The 22498-nt window shown below is 39.8% G+C and overlaps 1 protein-coding gene across 1 annotated transcript in view; it reads right to left on the bottom strand.

Annotated features, from left to right (window-relative positions):
- The window catches only part of mast2 (microtubule associated serine/threonine kinase 2), a 181913-nt gene that overhangs the window by 140442 nt on the left and 18973 nt on the right, over positions 1–22498 (bottom strand). The window contains 2 exon segments of the mRNA XM_051946956.1: positions 2288–2475; positions 5870–6020. Coding sequence (XP_051802916.1) covers positions 2288–2475; positions 5870–6020 — 339 coding nt within the window.

Genomic DNA, 22498 nt, shown 5'->3' with positions numbered 1-22498 from the left:
TACTTACTACTGTCAGGAACTCAAAGAAAGGGATGGAGAATGAGAAGCCAAGTATGAAGTCATTAAAACCAGCCAACATCAGAGACAGACACAATTAATTTTAGTTTAATGGATATGCCCATCCTTACCACAGTTAGTGGTGCTTTTAACCAGCTTAATCACTCAAGACAGAGTGACTAGGTTTGACAGAAACAATGAAAAACATGCATTTTTATCTGTGACACAGTTTAAACTAACTTTTTGCTGAGTTTATTAAAATCTGCGAGACATTTTTATGCGTTTTCTGTTGTTTGTAAGCTGTAAAAGCGAGTAAAAAGGCCTGAACACACCCACAGTACCCTGTTGAAATTCAAAATGGTCAAGATGCGAGTGTGATCACTGTGATAAAGTCACAAGTTGTTGCTTATTATATGTCATTGGTCACAGGGTCAGCATAGCATCCAGACGATATGAGACAACAGCTTTGCTCAAGTTCTACAGTACTGCCATCTGCTGGTGGCATACAGCACCAGTTTGTGTTTAATTCAGGTTTGCAGGCTTGCATCAGGCAATATTAACTCTCATCTTGGACTTGATCTGGCTCCAGCAGATGAGCTTTAAGTAGTCTCTAATTTAGTTTTAGTCCCTCCACTTTTTTAAGTGTTACCTTGTCTTGTTTTGTTTCTTAACCTTCAGCAGATTTTTACTTGGTTTTGATTGATTCAAAAAACAGGGACATGGCAAAGTCACTGCATGTGCTCGCTCGTGTTAAAGGAAACTGTATTGTTAATACAATCAATAATGGGTCTGATATGTATTTAATAAAGCATATTAGTTATAGAGAGACAGAAACCGTATTGTAATGCAATCTTGTACATAAAGACAGAGGAGATCATCTTGATCTATTGAATCCATGTTTTTCTGTCAGATTTGACAACATTATGAAAGACAGAGGACAGCTAACAACATTAGGCATGGCATTTATTAATAATTTTAATTATTTGGGATACTCACAATATCCATATTTTGGTATTTATGAGCTGCACGTTTTTTTGTCTTTATGTTCAGCAAAGAATACGTTTATGTCATGAATGAACAAATGAGAGCGTCTGTAAATTGATTCTACATCTCCACTTTTGCACTGTCATAAAAAAAAGTACCTATAAAGTAAAACAAAAAAACAACACTTTGCTTTTCTACCTTTACAAATGTATATTTTATATAGCTCTTTTTTATGTTTAAAAATGAGAAGTTTTCACAGAGTGAAAGGGAAGAAAGTTTAAAAATATAATGTCAATGAAAATCATCATTAATTGCTGCCACTGGTGATGATGCCACCAATTACTTACAATTTTACTGAGCCTTTTGAGCTATTCTGTAAAAACTGATTTAGAGAGACAGAGACAATAACCAGACGTTAACCGATACAAATATAACGTTTAAAAACAATGCGTCTAGTTTCCTGTGAGTGGGACTGTATCTTGACAGGTTATAGCAAAGATCCTGCAGTCCCCAGCAGGTGTCACAGTAATGCACAAAAAACACACAGTCAGGAAACTGCACTCAAACTACAGAGCAGCACTGATCCAGACGTGCTTTCATGAGGCCAGCACTACACTGTGCTGCATCTTGACCTATTACACTCAAAGGGAAAACACAAAACCATATCACACAAGCTGATATTTCTGACCGCATTTCTTCCTCTCTGGAAGTGAGCAAACTAGTGTTTTTGTAAATAGTGTACGTGCGTGCGTGCGTGCGTGCGTGCGTCTGCAAAACCCTGAGTCATCCTCAGTCTGCCTCCCTGCATTCAGTTGGCAGTGTTTTAGTCTAATAGACAGGATCCATACAGAGACGGACAGACTCACTGTGAGTCTGCAGACATCAAACAATTTAGCTACATTTACAGGCCTCACATCTATTTTCATTTTGTTATTGTTTTTTGGATTTTTTACATCCAGGTGTAAAATGAAAGCTTTGTAAATAGATAGTTGCTTGAAACTGACAATCCATGTTCATCAGACTAAGTACAAGACAGTGGCTGAAATGTATTGAAACAATACGTTCAGCAGCCATCACATCACAGCCATTTTCATGATGCTACTCTGCGCTACTAAAATACTGATTTTATAACCACAACATTATCTGACAACACTTGGGCTTAGTCAAAAAACAGGATGACATAGAGCCTACACAGGCAAGCAAATTAGCTTGCTGATGTATTTTCTTTGTCAACTTTGTGAATTGTTTGTAGTTTGGATTTGTGTTGTGTGCACTGGGTGAAGGTCTGTTATCTTTTTGTACTGACCAGTCCAGTGAGTGAGGGAGCAGACTGTCCCAGAGTTTGGCTCCTCATCCGAACGAGGCTGTTGATCTCTCCTCCTGTAGATGTTCCTCCGACAGCCACAACCCCACCAGAGCCTCCAGAAGGCCCCTGCCAGGCTAGCTGACTCACTCCAGCATGCAGACTGCTGGACAGAGGTAGCAGTTGCTTACCTGTGGAGGGAGGAGAGGGATTCAGTGCAAACTCGATCTTTTAACTTATGCTTTTCAACTGGAAATGCTGTAAGGTCATTCAGTGAAAAATCAATCACTGTCTTCCACGTGATCACCTCAGAATTAATTTTTTTGCAATAATGCCTTTAATATATTTAATTCAGCCATGCAACATTTTATTTTCATATCATGCATATTTTCTACATGACAGGCCCTTAAAGTGCTCAGGGATGGGGTGAAATTTCAGGCTTTTTACTTTGTGTTACATCAGATTGTCCACTAATATTTAGGGATGAAAAACAAATTTGAGCTCTGGTAAAAACTGCAAACAAATCAGTGTACATTCATTCTAGGTGTTACAAACGACAGCCAAAATCTTTTTCTGAAGATTTTTTCCATAACCAAGTTTAAGCATCAATATTAGGGATGTGCGCGACTAGTCGTTTAATCGTTTAACCGCCTACTCATTTGTTAAATGTTTAGTATTTTACTAGTCGGTTAAACGCTGCATTAAGCATCATGCACCTTGTTCTTCGCGCCTCTGCCTCGGCTTCTTTGTAAACAGGCTGAGCAGCCAGGGAGAGAATTGCTCCTCCTCCCCTCCCCTCGCCTCACACGCACACATAGCAGGGGGCAGGGCCACACAGTTTGGGGAAGAAAGTTTGGAAAGGTGAAGTGGGAAGATGGCAACGCATAAGAAAATCAGCACAGTTTGGCAGTATTTTGATGCAGCAGATGACAACAAGGTCGCCTGTCAGCTATGTAAGCAGAAACTCGCTTATAACCACCGGAGCGATGAGAAACCACATCCACCGTAGACACTTCGATGTAGACCTGCAGGGTGAAGATGGCGAGGGCGGGCATGGCGGTGTTTGGCTCAGAATTTGTCAGATCCCTGTCTCAACGATACACAACAGGTATATCAAAATGTCTGATCCACTTGTGAAACTCTTCCTCATCTGTAAAGCAAACCCAGCCATCATCATCGTCATTTACGACGGGGCCATGAACGCCACTGCAGCCTCCACCGTTATTATCAGCGCATTTTCTCCCACGTCTGCTGCTATTTCCGCGTTTTTTTTCAACCCCCGCTATCCCCCTCATCATTAGCAGTGTTTTGACCACTCCAGCTACACCCACCACGTCCCCTCCTGCCACCCTGGACCCATTAAAGCAAAGCATCGGCTCCAGTATGTGCTGCTTGTGGACTGTCATGGCGCACGGACCCGCAGCCGTTACGCACAGACACAGCGGCACTTTCTGTCTCACTGAACTACTGAACATCTTCATCAGAGAGTGAATATTCCTCTTCACAATCTGAGTAAGCCATTACTTGACAAAGTACTTTGTCAGCGTTGACCAGACCTCTCGGTATGGTGAGTTTTCTCACTCTAAAATGTGCCGTCTTGCACTCTGATACGCTCCGACGACGAGTCTCGTCTCCTCGGTTTTCAAACTCTGTAAACGCCAAAATTTTGATGGAAAACACGCCCACAAATGATGCTCAGATTGACGTTCCAGATGTCCGCCATCTCCTGGTGTACAGTAGGAACTACATGAGGCAGTATATTTGAAGCTATGGCTTGTTATGTTCAGCAATGTTGCTTGTTGCAATATTGCGACTTTGGCGCTAAAAGGGTTAAATTGCAAGTTTTCTGGCTTTATAGACTAGTCGCAAATAAAATTTGCGACTAGTCGGTTCGGAAATTAGTCAAAATTCCCATCCCTACTCAATATCATGTTATACTACAACATCAACAGCAAAAACTGCAGCGGTTTCATGCCAATGGCATAGAGTAATAGAAACAAGAGTTGGTACCCTGTATGTCTTACCTGTTTTCAGAAATTTTTAAAAAGTACATTTTGAGTACATTTTCAAGAGTCATATGACCATGAGAGATACGGCAGGTCAAAACAAGTTATAGTAAATGTAATGTCTAATTTTTGTCTATATTGTGAGGACAGGCTCATATTCTATGTAAAAAGCTTATGTAATAAACACTGGAAAAAGTACTGCAAACATAAAAAACTAAAAAAATACATCTATAAGTCTATAAGAACAGATTTTTGACCCATCACTATATTTTAAGGACCTGTAACTCAGAAACTATTCATAGGACAAAGGAACATTTTTGCATGGCTTATATACACATGCTATAGTTATTGTCAGTCTGCCCCAGGGCAGCTGTGGCTACAAATGTAGCTTACCACCACCAGAGTGAGAATGTGTGAGTAAATGAATAATGGAGCCGTTGTGAAGTGCTTTGAGTGCCCAGAAAAGCACTATATAAATCTAATCCATTATTATTATTATTATTGTACATAAAAATCCACTGATTGTTAGGGGGTTAGGTGGGAACTTTCTCAGACATGGTTGATTATATGGAATGACCCCGTATTTTTTTCTGAACTGGAATCAATTATGAACTTGTTTCTGTTTCAGTAAATTTTAGTGAATTACACCCATATCTGATGAAGACAGAATGGGTCTCTAGCCTGAATTGCCCAATGACATTCAAAAAGGGTTCAATCATAGCTCACGTTAATCTTTTCCACTTCAGCAGCTGTTCTATTTCCAAACCAGAGACATGAAAAACACACAGTGCAAACCAGTCCAGGTAAACTGTCACAATTTCACATGAGAAAAATACTATACAGTCTCTGCTTGGTGACGTATAACAATTAATCTGAGGTGGAATTATTATTTTACACATTGTGGCTGAAGCACATTGGTGCAAGATTAGGGACAGACATGCTCTTTAGTTATCACGAGTCACAGGCCAACTTCAAATAACGCTGGCATTGTGTGAATGGAGTTGAACACAACTCAAATTTGGATGTGTCCTTTGTTCAACCAAAAAACACATTTAACAATATTTAGCTGCTTTTGATAATAACCTTACAGGATTAAAGTTCCAGTTCTATAAGAATCAAGTTTAGAATATTTCAATTATTCATACTGCAGATGCTATGACTTTGTTGTCATTGTATGCTCAAACTGTTTCTCATAAATAACTTTATTTCATAATATTACACTAATAATAACCTACATTTTTGGAACTTTGGTATTAACATTTATATGGTAAATTAAACACTTTTTCCTAAAAGAATCAGAACTAATACAAAAAGAACTTCACTGTTTCACAGCAAAAATTGTAGGGCACATTATTTCACACTACCCAGGTCATAGGTATGAGCATGCAGTGTGTGTGAGTGTCTGAGTGAGTGTGTCTGAGTGCGTGTGTGTGTGTGTGTGTGTGTGTGTGTGTGTGTGTGTGTGTGTGTGTGTGTGTGTGTGTGTGTGTGTGTGTGTGTGTGTGTGTGTGTGTGTGTGTGTGTGTGTGTGTGTGTGTGTGTGTGTGTGTGTGTGTGTGTGTGTGTGTGTGCGTGCTACCAGTCATGGCCATGGTGCTACGTCGAGCCCGGCTCTCATCTTGGCTCAGTTGTCGATGCAGTTTGGATTTTGTTGCAGAAGTTGCTGCAGGTGACAGGTCGGGGTTACTCAGCTTCCTAAAGAGGAGAGGAGGGGGAGCTGCAAACTCCTTCTGCAGAGAGGTAAAAATGGACAGAAACAAATAAGAATACACATTAGGCTTTGTTCAGTAATTAAAGGAGACATCAATAGTCCTTCCTTATGCATGGTTTTCTCCTGCACAAGTATCAAGTGTGAAAGGTGCAGATCAGGTGTTGTCTTTATAAAATGAAACTGGTTCCGAATATATACACTGTGAACAAAACTTGACATACACTTGCAAAGAATATGTATGTCATGGCAGTCTTTAGTTCACAATGACACCTAATAATGAATTTTGTATAACAGAATCATTGAAACACATAAAAACATTCTGCTGGGTCAAAATATACATTCAGCAATGCTAAAATGTGATGACATATCCCTTTACTTTTTTCACCTCAACAATGCATTTTGGTAGCCATAACTATCAGACTTGGTACAGTTAATCTATTTTTTTTTTCAGTTTTCTGACACAGATTTGTTTCTTCATCACAGTTTAAAGTTTTTGATGGGGTTTAGGTCATGACTTCAGGAAGACCAGTCTAAAATTTTAATTCTAGCCCAATTTAGCTATTTCACTGGCATTTCTGATGTGTGTTTTGGGTCATAGTCTTGTTGGATTACCAAACTGCTTTTAGTTTCCTGAAAGAATGTGGAGGTAATACTCCTTTTTTATTATTTTATTTACTTTGTGTAAGGCTCCAGTTCCACTGGCAGCAAGACAGCTCCAAAGCATGACACTTGCACCTCTTATTTGAGGGTAAGTTTGGTGTTCTTCGGGTTAAAGGCTTCTTCTTCTCCCTTCCAAACATATTTCTGGTCTTTGTGGCCAAATCACTTGATTTTTGTTCCATGTGATCCCAGGACTTCCTCCAGAACGCCCTTTCTTCGTCCATTTGATTAGCAGCATACTTCAGTCAAACTTTAAGGTGCTGCTTTGAGACTAAGGGCTTCCTTATTGCACAGCAGCCTCTCAGCCTGTTGTGATGTAAAACACTGTGTAAATCCTGAGATCATTATTACTCGCTCATACCTTTATGTAAAAGCAGGATTCTATCATCCTAAACCTAACCTTCAGGTGCACCTTCACCTCAAAGAATCATAATCAGTAATCGTTAGGAGGCAGAATCAATGAGTCAGAATAGGTCAAATTCAAACGATACCCAGCCCCAACAAATCAAGCAAAAAGGAGCCTGATGTTAAAAAAAAATTATTTCAGGGAAAAATATTTTTGCATACAAGTAGTAAGTGTTGAGCTTCTGCTTTATCTAGTGAAGCTAAAGTTCTATATTGTTAATGTATTAAACACAAGTCACTGAGGGGAGGCAAAGGCAATCAGAGAAATGAAGACAGATTGTCTGAACCGACCCTGCTGACTTTGAAGACCGGTGCGTGTTGTTGTTGAAAGTAAACAGTCTTCTCTGAATTGCCAAGTGAGCAGACAGAGTTCAGACTGTTTAATCATGAGATTACTCACATGTGTGTCTGAGCAGTAGTACATTGCAACATACCTGCTTCCTGTCAGTGAGGGCACTGTGTGTCCTGTTTTTTTAGTCCACTTACAAAGTTTCGACTCCCAAAACAGGGACCACAAAATTCTTTAAAAATGTCTTTTGAAAAAAAAGACCTCAACAACTCAACTTAAATGCCACAATCAAAAAATTTAGTGCGGTAAATATCTCATACAGATTCTGACATGAAAGAAATCTGTGGAAAATGTCACTGTGAATTTTGTGTGAATTGCTCCAAAATTAATTTTGCTTATGGCATCACAAACTTTACATGCTTTTACTCCATTAAGCGAATGGTTTCTAGTCACACCTGAGATGGCCTAATTTTTTTTCATTTATTTATTTTAAGAACATATACAACATCCGAGCAATCACACACTTTCATTTGTTTGGATGCAAGCTCTGGAGCTATAAGCATTCCAGATTTAAAATAGTTTTTCACTAGTGATATGGATCTAGTACTGCGTGAATCAGAGTTTGAGCCAAATTGATGGGTTCTGTGTTCAAATTGTTTCCAGTGAGACTGGTATGTCTACATACGGAGCAGGGGCTTATGGTTAATTGGGAACAGCACCCTTCCCAATCCTCACAGCGCTGTTTTAAATGGCAGCCATACTAACACAGTAACAACTGACGACATCACAACCTTTGAATGGACAGCACGTTCATTCTGTGACAGGAGTGCAAACGTTGGAGCAAAGAAAATGATCTTGCCCTTTTTACACTGCAGACAACAAGCACAACTCAGGGAGCATGAAATTATTTTCCTGCACATTCGTTCTTTTCAGAAACACTTTGTCAGACAGAAACAGATCGGGAAAGAGGGATAACAGCAGAGCCATTCACCATTTCACAGCTCAACAAAGTACTGGATGTACTTTTAGCATTAGTGAGACAGGACTAGTACTTGAGACATAAGTTGCAAAAGTTGATGAACCTTTCAAGTATGTAAAGGCTAAGGCTATCAATATCAGTACTGACTGACACTTCATTATCATTTTTCTATTTCTATTCTTAAACATTGAGACTACAAGCCTTCATAGGATTTCAATGCTGCTCAGTAGAACAAAATGATTCTTTTGATGAAAATCGGGCATATGCGATGCCACTTTAAGAGAAAGGATTGCTCTGTACAGAGGTTTGCCTAGGCTATGACAAAGAACCCTACAATGACAATACGTGCTGAAAATGAACACCATGGTACCATAAGTGTTTACTTAGGCAGGAAAGCATTTCTTGGCCTCATGTCTTTAACAGACATAGTTGTTGAGACATCAGACAACAAAATGCTATGCTATTGTGAGCAGGTAAATAATGTTAACATCCACCTCTTCTGGAGTAGCACTGTAATAGTTTAGTTGTTCTGAACAATTTGATATTAGTTTGCATTTACTTTAGACTCCGAAATAAAAATTAAAGGAATGCTTTTGCTGTCTCCTTTACACTAAAAGGACAAAGGACCACCTGTAGTGAAACCAGGTCTATCAGAGACCAATATTACAGAGACATCTGTCATCCGTACAAAATAGCCACAGCTGAGTTACAAGAACAGTGTGCCAATAAACACACTATTGTACAGTGGATTGGGCACATTCGGACACCAGTAACTACTGTAGAAGATTTTATCCAGTTAAGGGACACTGCAGATTAGGCACTGCATGCACCAAAGAAAACCAAAATAAAAATTGGATGTTGATGGCCATGACTAATTTCAAGTCGCTAAGGCTAGGAGAGAAACCATTGGCCCGAAACAAACAGTTATTCAAAGTCAAACGAAGAATGAAAGAGTGATAATTTTATATCAGCAGTAGTCTTCCTTCTTCTTTTCCTCAATTCTAACATCTTGTTTGCACGACTCTTTACTGTTGCCTAATTTTTTCTTGAGTTCATCTTTTCTTTATAGTTAACCACGCCTGACGGGTACGTCGGCGGGGTTATTGCATTCGGTGCGGTATCTGGCTGGGTAAGTATGTATGTATGTATGTATGTGTGTGGCTATGTCCGGTCCGATATCTTGGCAACCGCTGAAGTCAGGATAATCAAACTTGGCACTGAAGATCAGTCTAAGGTCCTCTGCTCAGTTGTGGAGTTACAGGTCAGCAGATCAAGTAGGGAGGGAGATACGTACGATGATCTAAATTGATACATGTTGCATCAGTTGTATAGGGAGGGCAGGGTTTTCGCCAGCAGAGGGCATGGTTCTGCCCTCTACTGAGGGCTCATCTAGTTGCTTTTTCAACTGAAATCACTTCAGCAAAACAATGTCCAAGGCACTTTGTAGGTCTCTTAATTGTTCCATCTTGTCGCCGGAATGGCATGGCTCATATACAGTTGGGTAAGCAACTGAAGCACTCCGTCAATGAATGACTGACTGACAGCTGAACATTCTCTGAACGTTCGGCTGTGCATCCCTATCTCTGGCCTGTGTGGATGGTGCAGTATATCCTGCATAGTTGTTCTTTATGCATTCTCAACAACTTATAATCCTAAGGCCATGTGCTCACCACAACAAAGTGAAAATGTGTTTTCCATATGATCCTGATCCTATAACCCTGAGACTGCAACAACTTCTTTTCTCAACCTGTCAAACTTCTAAATACCTTGTTACCAAACACACTACATGAAGTCTTGTCTGACCTCCCAAAGACACAGTGTGAGTACGGGTGGATATGTAAAGAGCAAAGACAAGGAAAAAGAGAAATCTCAGATATAAACAAAGTGTGCAGTGTGCAGTGTTTTGACTGCAAAATGTAAGTCCTGAACTTTCCATATCTCATGAGAACTAAGAAGACCCTGCTCCAGGGCTGTTCACAAAATTGCTTTGATAAAATGTAAAATATAGTAAAGGTCAATTCATGCTGATCTAAACCCAAAACATGTGCCTCAATTTCACTGGCATTCTGCTACTACAACTATAGATGTACTTTTTATTTTTTCACTTTTACTTCGATCCATTGATTTCATTAGCTGCAATGTTAACTGTTGCTGCCTTATTTGATCAATTCTTGACATATGGAAAAGGATAAATGGAACTACAAGCCGGGCTGCACAGTGGAGTAGCGGTTAGCACTTTCGCCTTGCAGCAAGAAGATCCATGGTTCAAATCCCGGCCTGGGCCTGGGATCTTTCTGCATGGAGTTTGCATGTTCTCCCTGTGCATGCGTGGGTTTTCTCCGGGTACTCCGGCTTCCTCCCACAGTCCAAAAATATGCTGAGGTTAATTGGTCATTCTAAATTGTCCGTAGGTGTGAGTGTGAGAGTGATTGTCTGTCTGTATATGTAGCCCTGCAATACACTGGCGACCTGTCCAGGGTGTCCCCTGCCTTCGCCCGAGTCAGCTGGGATAGGCTTCAGCACCCCGCGACCCTAGTGAGGATAAAGCGGTGTATAGAGAATGGATGGATGGAACTACAAGGCAGTGTCTATGCAATGTAAGTTCAACCAAAAATGGTTTCATAGGGAGAAACACACCAGTCTCTCTTCCATTTTATGATTCAGATTTGTGTACATTTCACTAGTGCTATAAAGCTAGTGACATCACACAAAGGTACAGCTTAAGTGTGTCACATTAGTCCCTTCCAGACATGGTGCGTGGAACATTGCTGGTTTAATCAATCTGTTTCAGTGATGTCATTGCACTCGCACACACAAGTCAGTTTTATTTCAAGATATACAGTCGCACTCAAAATTATTCAACCCCCAGTGCCAATTTGGGTTTTAAGTACTATCTACAACTTTTAAGTTGTTTGGAATAAATTTAACATACAAGTGGATTTTAAACAGCTGAATGTAACCAATAATACAAGGGTTTTCTCTCAATTCCACACAAAATGTTAATTTTAATAACTATTGCAGTTTCAAAATTATTTAGCCCCCTAAGGAGCATTCCTTATAAAGACACACAATTGCAAATCAAGTGTGGTTAATAACGCCCCAAGCTTTTATAACATGCGTGAAAGCGAACACTAGTACTACAGTTGCAAATTCTCTTTTCTACATGCTTGGATTTGCATCTTATAGTTTAATATTGTATCAAAGTCAAGAACACTACCCTAAAAAATTAAGAAAAATGTCAATGTCCGTGCATAAGCAATGAAATGGATCCAAAAAGGTAGCATGTGCACTAAATTGTTCTAAGGATATTTTTGAAAGCGCAGTTCGCTAGTTAATAGGTTTACATAAAGTGGCCACACTACCTGACCAGGGAGAAAGAATAACTTAACCACCACAACCACCAGATTTCTATGGAGACAAGTGGCAAAATAGCTTGAGTGACTATAAAAGAGCTACAATAAGATATTCTGACATCAGGAACTAATCAGTAACTGATATTTAGTTGGTACAGTAAGATACAACTTCACACCAAAGGGCTTCTTCAGGTACTCAAAGATGGGATTATTGACCCACAGCAAACCCATAAAAATCAGCTCAAAATTTCTTAAAACCATTTACATAATCTATAGCCGTTTTGTAATCATATTTTCCAAAGTGTTGAAAGAAAATAAGAACTTCTGTCGGCCTGTGATTTATCAGTATATATGGCTGGAGATGGAAGATGACAATACACCCTATCTACAGTAAGGCATGTCGGTAGCCGAATGCTGTTCTTGGCCTGATTGGCTTGCTCAGGTACTGCAAAACTATAATAAGTAGAAAACGAGATGAATTTGATCAAATACCAGGAATTCTCAGAAGCTAATTTTATGCTGACATTGAATAAGATGATGCTTGGGGACGACATTTGGCTTTCCAGCAACAAGACCATGCTTATCACATTGTCTACTAAGGCTGGGTTTCCCAAGACATCCTAGAATATTCTAGAGTTGAAGGATTTAAATCTCACAGGAAATCTTTATTGGGATTTGGTGAAGACAGTTGCAGCAGACATACTCAAGAATTATGCTGAACTAGGACACTTTCCCATGAGGAAGGAACTCAAATTCTTCGTTTGGATTACCAGAAGGTATTGTTTGGTTAAATATCTTATTTGCAAAAGGTTATAACAGTCATAAAATGCTCCAGCAAGTTTTAAAGACACTTGTCATTAGGGGGTTGAATAATTTTGAAACTGCACTCGTTATTAAAATTAACATTTTGTGTGGAATTTAGAGAAAACCCTTGTATTATTGGTAACATTCAGCGGTTTAAAATCCACTTGTATGTTAAATTTATTCCAAACAACTTAAAAGTTGTAGATAGTACTTAAAACCCGAATTGGCACTGGGGGTTGAATAATTTTGAGCGCGACTGTACTCACTGCCAGAGAGTGCCGTGGTATACTTGCAATATTTATGTCCTGTGTTTGTTCTCTCTGTAGGTGTCTCTGGATCTGGAGCTACACTCCCTGATCTGCAGCCACTGGCCTCACCACCTGCTATCCTATCACCCCCACCCCAACACCTCCAACTATTGTTGTGAGTCAGTCTGCCTCCCAGAGGCCAGTTATGATCAAGCAGCGTTGTTAAACGTAGTCAAAAAAAATCACCTCTGGATCAAATGTTGACGTCTTCTGAAAAGTTTTCACCACGGAGTCTCCAGTCTTCACAGTCTTATGCGAATAATGCTTATTCAATTTAGAGGCTGTATGAACACACAAGTAAGATCTCAAGATTTTAACTAACTACACAAAGCATTTTTCTAAAATCTCCTCCATTATCTGAAAAACCACAACCCAGCCTTCTTAAGAACCAATTAGGATATCCAGGGCGTGTGATGTAACTGTGCCAAAAGCTGAACCACCTCCGTTTCTTAAAAATCACGCTACCTCTCTTTCCACAACTCCCCGTTTTTTATTTCTGCTGCTGATGGCCGCCTTCCCTGAGCCTGGTTCTGTCAGAGTTTTTTTTTGTTTTTCCCCTCCCTAACTCGGGTTTTCTTCGTGTGTGACAGCTCATCTGTCTGATATGAAGAAATGTAGGTCTACACAGTGTGATCTAGAGTCTGATCCTGGTCCGGAGTGATCTGCTCTCCAAACTCTCTCAGGGATAATTTATATTTATGAGAATTAAGTTACTGGTGCTGTTGTTCATGTGCAACTCTCTTTCTTTGGAGACCATCAAGCTGTTAGTGTCCGTTTTCATAGCAGAAAGGTTATATTATTATGGACATTTCATTTTATCTGTGTGAAGTTTGCGAACAAATACTAATGTTAAATGTTGAAAAATTATGATTAAATGACCTCACATAACTCGAAGCACCACTGCTTGCGTGTGTCTATTTGTAATTGTGATGGTTCAGCTCAGACTTGTGACTGAAAGTGATTTGAAAATGTACTTGGTCCAACCCAGTAACTTTGCTGAGGTGGGCTTTAAAAAATGAAACTGACACTTACTGTTGACACAAACTGCTGTCAGATTAACCCCTTGACACCACTGTTTATTAACAATTAAATATAAAAAATATATATTTGTGTTTTGCTTTCCAGCTAATGCTAAATTAGGTGGAGATGGTTAATTTGTCAATTACACATAGAATAAACATATAATAATAACAATGATAATAATAAAAGTAATGATAAATATATATACAATGGTCCCTCACCATATCGCAGTTCACTTTAGGCAGTCTCACTGTATCGCAGATTTTTAAGTTTCACTTGGTATTGCAGATTTTTCACTATATCACAGGATTTTGCAGTATATAGGTATTTATATATATTTATTATTGGCCGAGCTGCGTTGAAGAACGATGCTGGTTAACGGATATTTGCCTTTTGTGCACAGTTCAACTGGTAGATGCTTTATTTTGATACACACAGACTAGCACTATCGAAAATGTGGCAGGAAGTGGTCAAACTGACAACACTTCACACTCACAGTCTTGACAACACAACACTTAACCAAACTAACTAGGCTGGCTAAACCACAAAAACACAACAAAACGCAAACACTAATAACACTGTAACACTAAGAGAAACCACAATAATGACATTTAAACCCCAACACCCGAACTTCCATGGTGCATTGCAGCACCACAGGCTCTGTGATCGTTATATTATTTTAATTATTTTTGCGGGAAAAAGCATTTTCTAGACTCAAAATGTTTTAAATATATAAAAGGTATATAAAAAATAATAATTAAAACGTATTAAAGTAATATTTAATGGAAATAAAATGCTTAGCGTTCTGGACTGGCTGTAGTGGTGTTAAAATGGTACAATAAGCATCTAGAATAAAAAATTGAAAACAATCTTAAAAAATATGTTAAAATGATATTTAAAACATATTAAAAGAATATTTAATTTAAACAAAATGCATAGCATACAGTGTTGGGCTCTGATTGGTTCAGCGACCTCAGTCTCCTCTGTCTCTTGTGTGTAGCAGCATTCAGCAACTCACTTTGTCCGTTTCACATCTACGTCTGATCGTTGCACATAGTGTTGCTCTGCGGTGGTGTGCGGTGTGTGGGGAGGGTTTACAATGCCTTAAAATATAAATAAACAAGAAAAGCACTGAGTTCTCCGCCAGGATTGTTCATTTCCTGACCTTGCGCTGAACACAGGCGTGCTATGCATGTGTACGTTATGCACGGATACCGAATCGCCTGACCTACAGTGGGTACAGAAAGTATTCAGACCCCTTAATTTTTCACTCTCTGTGTCATTGCAGCCATTTGCCAAAATCAAAAAAGTTCATTTTATTTCTCATTAATGTACACTCAGCACCCCATCTTGACAGAAAAAAAACAGAAATGTAGAAATTTTTGTAAATTTATTAAAAAAAGAAAAACTGAAATATCACATGATCATAAGTATTCTGACCCTGTGCTCAGTATTGAGTAGAAGCACCCTTTTCAGCTAGTACAGCCATGAGTCTTCTTGGGAATGATGCAACAAGTTTTTCACACCTGGATTTGGGGATCCTCTGCCATTCTTCCTTGCAGATCCTCTCAGTTCTGTCAGGTTGGATGGTGAACGTTGGTGGACAGCCATTTTGAGGTCTCTCCAGAGATGCTCAATTGGGTTTAGGTCAGGGCTCTGGCTGGGCCAGTCAAGAACGCTCACAGAGTTGTTCTGAAGCCACTCCTTTGTTATTTTAGCTGTGTGCTTAGGGTCATCATCCTGTTGAAAGGTGAACCTTCAGCCCAGTCTGAGGTCCTGAGCACTCTGGAAGAGGTTTTCCTCCAGGATATCTCTGTACTTGGCCGCATTCATCCTTCCTTCAATTGCAACCAGTCGTCCTGTCCCTGCAGCTGAAAAACACCCCCACAACATGATGCTCCCACCACCATGTTTCACTGTAGGGATTGTATTGGGCAGGTGATGAGCAGTGCCTGGTTTTCTCCACACATACCGCTTAGAATTAACACCAGAAAGTTCAATCTTGGTCTCATCAGACCAGAGAATCTTATTTCTCATAGTCTGGGAGTCCTTCATGTGTTTTTTGGCAAACTCTATGCGGGCTTTCATGTGTCTTGCACTGAGGAGAGGCTTCCGTCGGGCCACTCTGCCATAAAGCCCCGACTGGTGGAGGGCTGCAGTGATAGTTGACTTTGTGGAACTTTCTCCTATCTCCCGACTGCATCTCTGGAGCTCAGCCACAGTGATCTTTGGGTTCTTCTTTACCTCTCTCACCAAGGCTCTTCTCCCACCATTGCTCAGTTTGGCTGGACGGCCAGGTCTAGGAAGAGTTGTGGTCGTCCCAAACTTCTTCCATTTGAGGATTATGGAGGCCACAATTGAGCTCTGAGCTCCCTGGGCAGTTCCTTCCACCTCATGATTCTCATTTGCTCTGACATGCACTGTGAGCTGTAAGGACTTATATAGACAGGTGTGTGCCTTTCCTAATCAAGTCCAATCAGTTTAATTAAACACAGCTGGACTCTAATAAAGAAGCAGAACCATCTCGAGGAGGATCAGAAGAAATGGACAGCATGTGAGTTAAATATGAATGTCGTTGCAAAGGGTCTGAATACTTATGACCATGTGATATTTCAGTTTTTCTTTTTAAATAAATTTGCAAAAATTTCTACATTTCTGTTTTTTTCTGTCAAGATGGGGTGCTGAGTGTACATTACTGAGAAATAAAATGAACTTTTTTGATTTTGGCAAATGGCTGCAATGACAGAGTGAAAAATTTCAAGGGGTCTGAATACTTTCCGTACCCACTGTAAATATGTAGCAGGCAGCGGGAATTGATGGGACTCGGAAACACCCCCACAATTTAATCAATGGTTCCTTGTATCAATTCTGAAAAGTTCGCAGCGGTGGATTTGTAGTCAGATCCAAATTATGTGACTGTCAGCATGCAATTGACACAGCGTTCACTTGTCATAGTTACAGTGATGCCGTGCCAGTCACTATAGATCACAATGGGAAATCCTTAACAAATCCATGGATCCAGACAACAAGCTGCATCACTGCCAAAATCTAATGAGGTGGCCCTTGTGACATTTCTGACCTTCCCGGAATATTTCATCCAAATCCATTAGTCCATTACTTCATGTTGCACACAGACAGACAGATTCACAGACAAACGTACGCCGATCATCACATACAGTGCCCTCCATAATTATTGGCATGCCTGGTTAAGATGTGTTCTTTAGCTTCTAATAAATTCACTTTCTTTTCTAAATAATATAGGAGCACAATGAAAAAAGAGGAAAATCCAACCTTTAATTCAAGTGCATTTATTCAGTGGGGGGAAGAAAAAAAAATCACACATTAAGAAACAATTATTTTACATCAAATCATGTGTGCCACAATTATTAGCACAACTGATATTACTTTGTACAGCCCCCTTTTGTCAACAAAACAGCACCTAATCTCCTATAATACATTTTTCAACAATTTTCAGTGTGAGAGTATGCTTCTGCAATAAAAACTGAATTTATTTTAAGGTTTTGAACACATCTTAACCAGGGCTACCAACAATTATGGATGCGCTGTAACTCTGCTGCATTCCTTGGCAGACTAATTATGAAATAAATATGGTTGCTACTTTGCGGATTTTCATCTATCGTTGGGTGGTCTGGAATAGGGCTGCACGATGTATCGAAAAAAATCATTATTGCAATAATGGTAAGTGCAATATCCATATCGCAAAGTTGCGAGCGAATTTTATGATTATTTAGATGTATAAATCATGCTTTTTGCATGCATAGACATTTTCTTGTGATCAATTGAGCACGACCTTAAACCCTGAATAGCACTTTTGCTCTTGGCTAGAGCGAGCCTCGTGCTCCCAGCGGAAAGGGAAAGCGCCACAACGCAACATGGCAGGAAAAGAGAAAGCGACTGTAACGAACAACTTGTGCCTAAAAAAATACTGCACCTCCGAAATTTGGGAGTTCTACGGCTTTAAGAGACTGGACGAGTCACATACGCAAGTACTTTGCAAGTCATGCCGAAAAACTGTGGCTACATCGTGAAGAAACACTACAAATCTGCATAGCCACCTCGAACACAACCACAAGGAACTGTATGCCGTTTTCTTACAATCTAAAACGCCATGAGCTACTCCGATGAAAGGCAGACAAATGAAAGGCAAGCACACAGACAACAATTGGTAAAAGTTTTTCTTCTGTTACGCCATATGAAAAAACTTCCAAGCGCCACCGAGGTTTAACAGCGGCAATTACACGTTATATCGTGAAATGAACACTCTCCGTTAATGTCGTGTGCAAAGAAGGTTTTTTGAATATGCTGAAAGAATTCGACCGCAGATACCAAGTGCCATCACTGAACTATTTTTTCCAAGTCGCCATTCCGCAAGGCATGCTTGGGGTCTGTAAAAGTGGAGTTAAAGCAGATTTATGGTCCAGTCATACTACTGAGCCCTACATGAGTTTTACGGTTCGCTTTCCCACAAACGACTTCGAACTCAAAACACGCTGCCTAGAAGGCTCCTACTTTCTCCACTCCCCACACCGGTGAAAATATAGCGGCTGCCCTGTGGGATGTGTTGATGAACTGGGGGTTGCAAGAAAAGAAACAAGTGGTTATCACAAAGGAGAACGGCACTAATATCCGATATCGCAATCTATATTGATATCGCAGTTCTTGACACCCATATCACATATTGCACCATATTTCCAATATCATGCAGCCCTAGTCTGGAACGTAACCTCTGCGATAGACAAGAGACCACGGTGATAACTCAGGCCCCACTCCAACCGGTCCTACAAGAAACCAGTGCTTGCAAAAGGTTCCAAGGTACATATTGAATATGCACAAACCGGCATTGGAGGAATGCATACGCTATCTCAGCCACAGTCTGAATGAAAGTGGTATGATGTGAATTTGCGACAAGTGTCAAGGGGCTAACAGAATGGAATGCATGTCTGAATAAGGCTATTGATTTAGTGGTTAAGGTGGAAATACAGACAGAACTAGGTAGAAACAAAGATCATAGCAAAGACTGAAAAAGCAAATAAAGACCCAAACAAAACCCAGAAGAACTGTAGATTAGGGATATGCCGACACAGTCAGCCTCAACAGGTCATTTCGAGCCTGTCTCCTTTATTGGCCCCTTTAACAGGGTGAGGTGCCCTTTACTGGGCTGTACAGTCGCTCTGGGTGACATGGGAAAATAAAACCCCACTGAGCCACAGTCCAAGATACCAACATGGTTGCTGTGGATCTCTTTATCAAAAGAAGAAGTGACTTAGAAATGAGAACAGAGTTGATTACAGTTACAGGAGACAGAAAGGAGGATCTAAAATGTTATAGGATACAGGTGTCTTTGTGAATAATGGTGAAATGTGACGCTTCACCTGCTTATCATCTTCCTTCATTCTACAAATTGTCCGTGCCAGAAAGGGCTAAAGGCTCAAACGGATGATTTTTTTTTTCTTTTAATTACTAAGGCAAAAATATACTAGTCTGTGGGACCAGAGACTTGCCACAGTAGGTTCAATTAGAAAAAGTCTGGCAATGGAGTAATGCCTGGTGAAACCAGCATGTATTCTTTACTGGCCACTGAATTCTTTAAGAGTCCACTCCCAGTCAAAAGTTTGGACAGATCTTCTCATTTACTGCTTTTTCTTTATTTTCATGACTATATGCATTGTAGATTCTCACTGAAGGCATCAAAACTATGAATGAAGGCATATGGAATTATGTAATTAACAAAAAGTGTGAAATAAGTCAAATATTTTAGAAGCTACCCTTTGCTTTGATTACTGCTCTGCACACTCTTGGCATTCTCCGGATGAGCTTCATGAGGTAGTCACCTGAAACGGCACACAATGCTAATGCAACACTACTTTGCAAGGACATACACACGTGGACAAAATTGTTGGTACCCCTCAGTTAAAGAAGGAAAAACCCACAATTCTCACTGAAATCACTTGAAACTCACAAAAGTAACAATAAATAAAAATTTATTGAAAATTAAATAATCAAAAACAGCCATCACTTTTGAATTGTTGATTAACATAATTATTTAAAAAAACAAACTAATGAAACAGGCCTGGACAAAAATGATGGTACCTCTATAAAAGACTGAAAACTATTTGACCAGAGTGACATGATTAACTCAGGTGTGTCATTTAATTGACATCACAGGTGTTTCCAAACTCATAATCAGTCAGTCTGCCTATTTAAAGGGAGACAAGTAGTCACCCTGCTGTTTGGTGAAAAGGTGTGTACCACACTGAACATGGACAACAGAAAGCGAAGGAGAGAATTGTCCCAGGACATCCGAAAAAAAATTATAGACAAACATCTTAAAGGTAAAGGCTATAAGACCATCTCTAAACAGCTTGAAGTTCCTGTGACAACAGTGGCTCATATTATTCAGAAGTTCAAGACCCACGGGACAGTAGCCAACCTCCCTGGACGTGGCCGCAAGAGGAAAATCGATGACAAATTGAAGAGACGGATCGTTGGAATTGTATCCAAAGAGCCCAGAGCAACCTCCAAAGAAATTAAAGGTGAACTCCAAGGCCAAGGTACATCAGTGTCAGATCGCACCATTCGTCGTTGTTTGAGCCAAAGTGGACTTCATGGGAGACGACCAAGGAGGACACCACTGCTGAAAAAAACTCATAAAAAAGCCAGACTGGAATTTGCAAAAATGCATGTTGACAAGCCACAAAGCTTCTGGGAGAATGTCCTTTGGACAGATGAGACCAAACTGGAGCTTTTTGGTAAGGCACATCAACTCTATGTTCATAGACTCAAAAACCAAGCATACGAAGAAAAGAACACTGTCCCTACGGTGAAACATGGAGGAGGCTCAGTAATGTTTTGGGGCTGCTTTGCTGCATCTGGCGCAGGGTGTCTTGAAAGTGTGCAAGGTACGATGAAATCTGAAGACTATCAAGGCATTCTGGAGAGAAATGTGCTGCCTAGTGTCAGAAAGCTTGGTCTCAGTCGCAGGTCATGGGTCTTCCAACAGGACAACGATCCAAAACACACAGCCAAAAACACCCAAGAATGGCTGAGAGAAAAGCGTTGGACTATTCTAAAGTGGCCTTCTATGAGCCCAGATCTGAATCCCATTGAACATATGTGGAAGGAGCTGAAACATGCCATTTGGAGAAGACACCCATCAAACCTGAGACAACTGGAGCTGTTTGCTCATGAGGAGTGGGCCAAAATACCTGTTGACAGCTGCAGAACGCTCATTGACAAATACAGAAATCGTTTAATTGCAGTGATTGCCTCAAAAGGTTGTGCAACAAAATATTAAGTTATGGGTACCATCATTTTTGTCCAGCCCTATTTCATGAGTTTGTTTTTTTAAATAATTATGTTAATCAACAATTCAAAAGTGATGGCTGATTTTGATTATTTAATTTTCAGTAAATTTTTATTTATTGTTACTTTTGTGAGTTTCAAGTGATTTCAGTGAGAATTGTGGGTTTTTCCTTCTTTAACTGAGGGGTACCAACAATTTTGTCCACGTGTGTAATCAGAGATCAAGTCCACTAAGATAGTTAAGGTGGATTGTGAATGCAACTGCATGACACTGACCACTGCTGTCTCACTGATAAGTATGAGCTGAGCACTTTGTCATGGGTAATATGCAGATAGAAGGACAGAGCAGTATACTTGAAAATCCCAGAGTAACAAATGAACGGGATGAACATTAACACAAAACACAAATGGACAAACAGTGTTCACTGGCGTTTAGGAATTGAGTAACAAGCAAAGTGGATTTTCACAGCTCGATTTTCTGTGACACAAACTCTGGTTCTTTCTACTGTCTGTCAATATTTCAGTTAAATAAATAAACAAGTTCAGTGCATTTCCATTGTAATAGCAATGATCAGTAATGCCACTTTACTCTGTCCCTACAGGACAACAAAGCCTGAGAGCTCTTCCATAAAAAATTTTTAAGAATAATTAATTGTTCTGAGCCTGGCAGCAAACTTTGCCACTGATTCTACAGCCCCATCAAGAAATTATTTATTGTTTTTATTTTTATTTATTTTTATTTTTTTATTTAATTTTATTTTTACATTCAGCCTTGAAAAAGCCATTTTCAACTATTCATTCAATAAATAGGTTGTAAAAGTGCAATCTGCAGTCAAGTGTCATTTGTTTATGCCGCCACAGCTCCCAGAGAGCCTGCCCCCGCTGCTGAAAAAAGTCCTAGGATAAATGATGTATCCTGTACTGTAAGATGCAAAAAGTAACATGGCTTCGGTCATGGCTTTGGCACAACAGATCAGAATCATGAAAACAGGGAATAGATGGACTTAAAACATTACAGAAAAGTAAAAGCAGAGGGCTGCAGTTTGAATAAGGTGAGATATCGATTCAGACCACAGTTCCTCCTTCATTTTCAGAACTCTAACATTAATATCTGGTGCAACATAAAAAGTTTGGATGAAACACCAAGTCAGAGAAGAAAAAGCTGTTATGGTAGCACTTCAAATCCTACAATCAGGACTGGCCTCTGTGTTATGAATGAATTTGTCACATTAAAAAAGAACAAAGAAATGCTGATGTATCCATGATGAAATCAATGAGGCATTCCACATGTTTTAATCATCACCCCCACAAATTTACGTTACACAGCTGATTTTAGGTCTAATGGCACTGGCATCT

Source organism: Acanthochromis polyacanthus, chromosome 4 (assembly GCF_021347895.1).
Source record: "Acanthochromis polyacanthus isolate Apoly-LR-REF ecotype Palm Island chromosome 4, KAUST_Apoly_ChrSc, whole genome shotgun sequence".
Classification (NCBI taxonomy): Eukaryota; Metazoa; Chordata; class Actinopteri; family Pomacentridae; genus Acanthochromis; species Acanthochromis polyacanthus.
The sequence above is the reverse complement of the archived record's forward strand: the minus strand, read 5'-3'. Positions and strand labels throughout refer to the sequence as shown.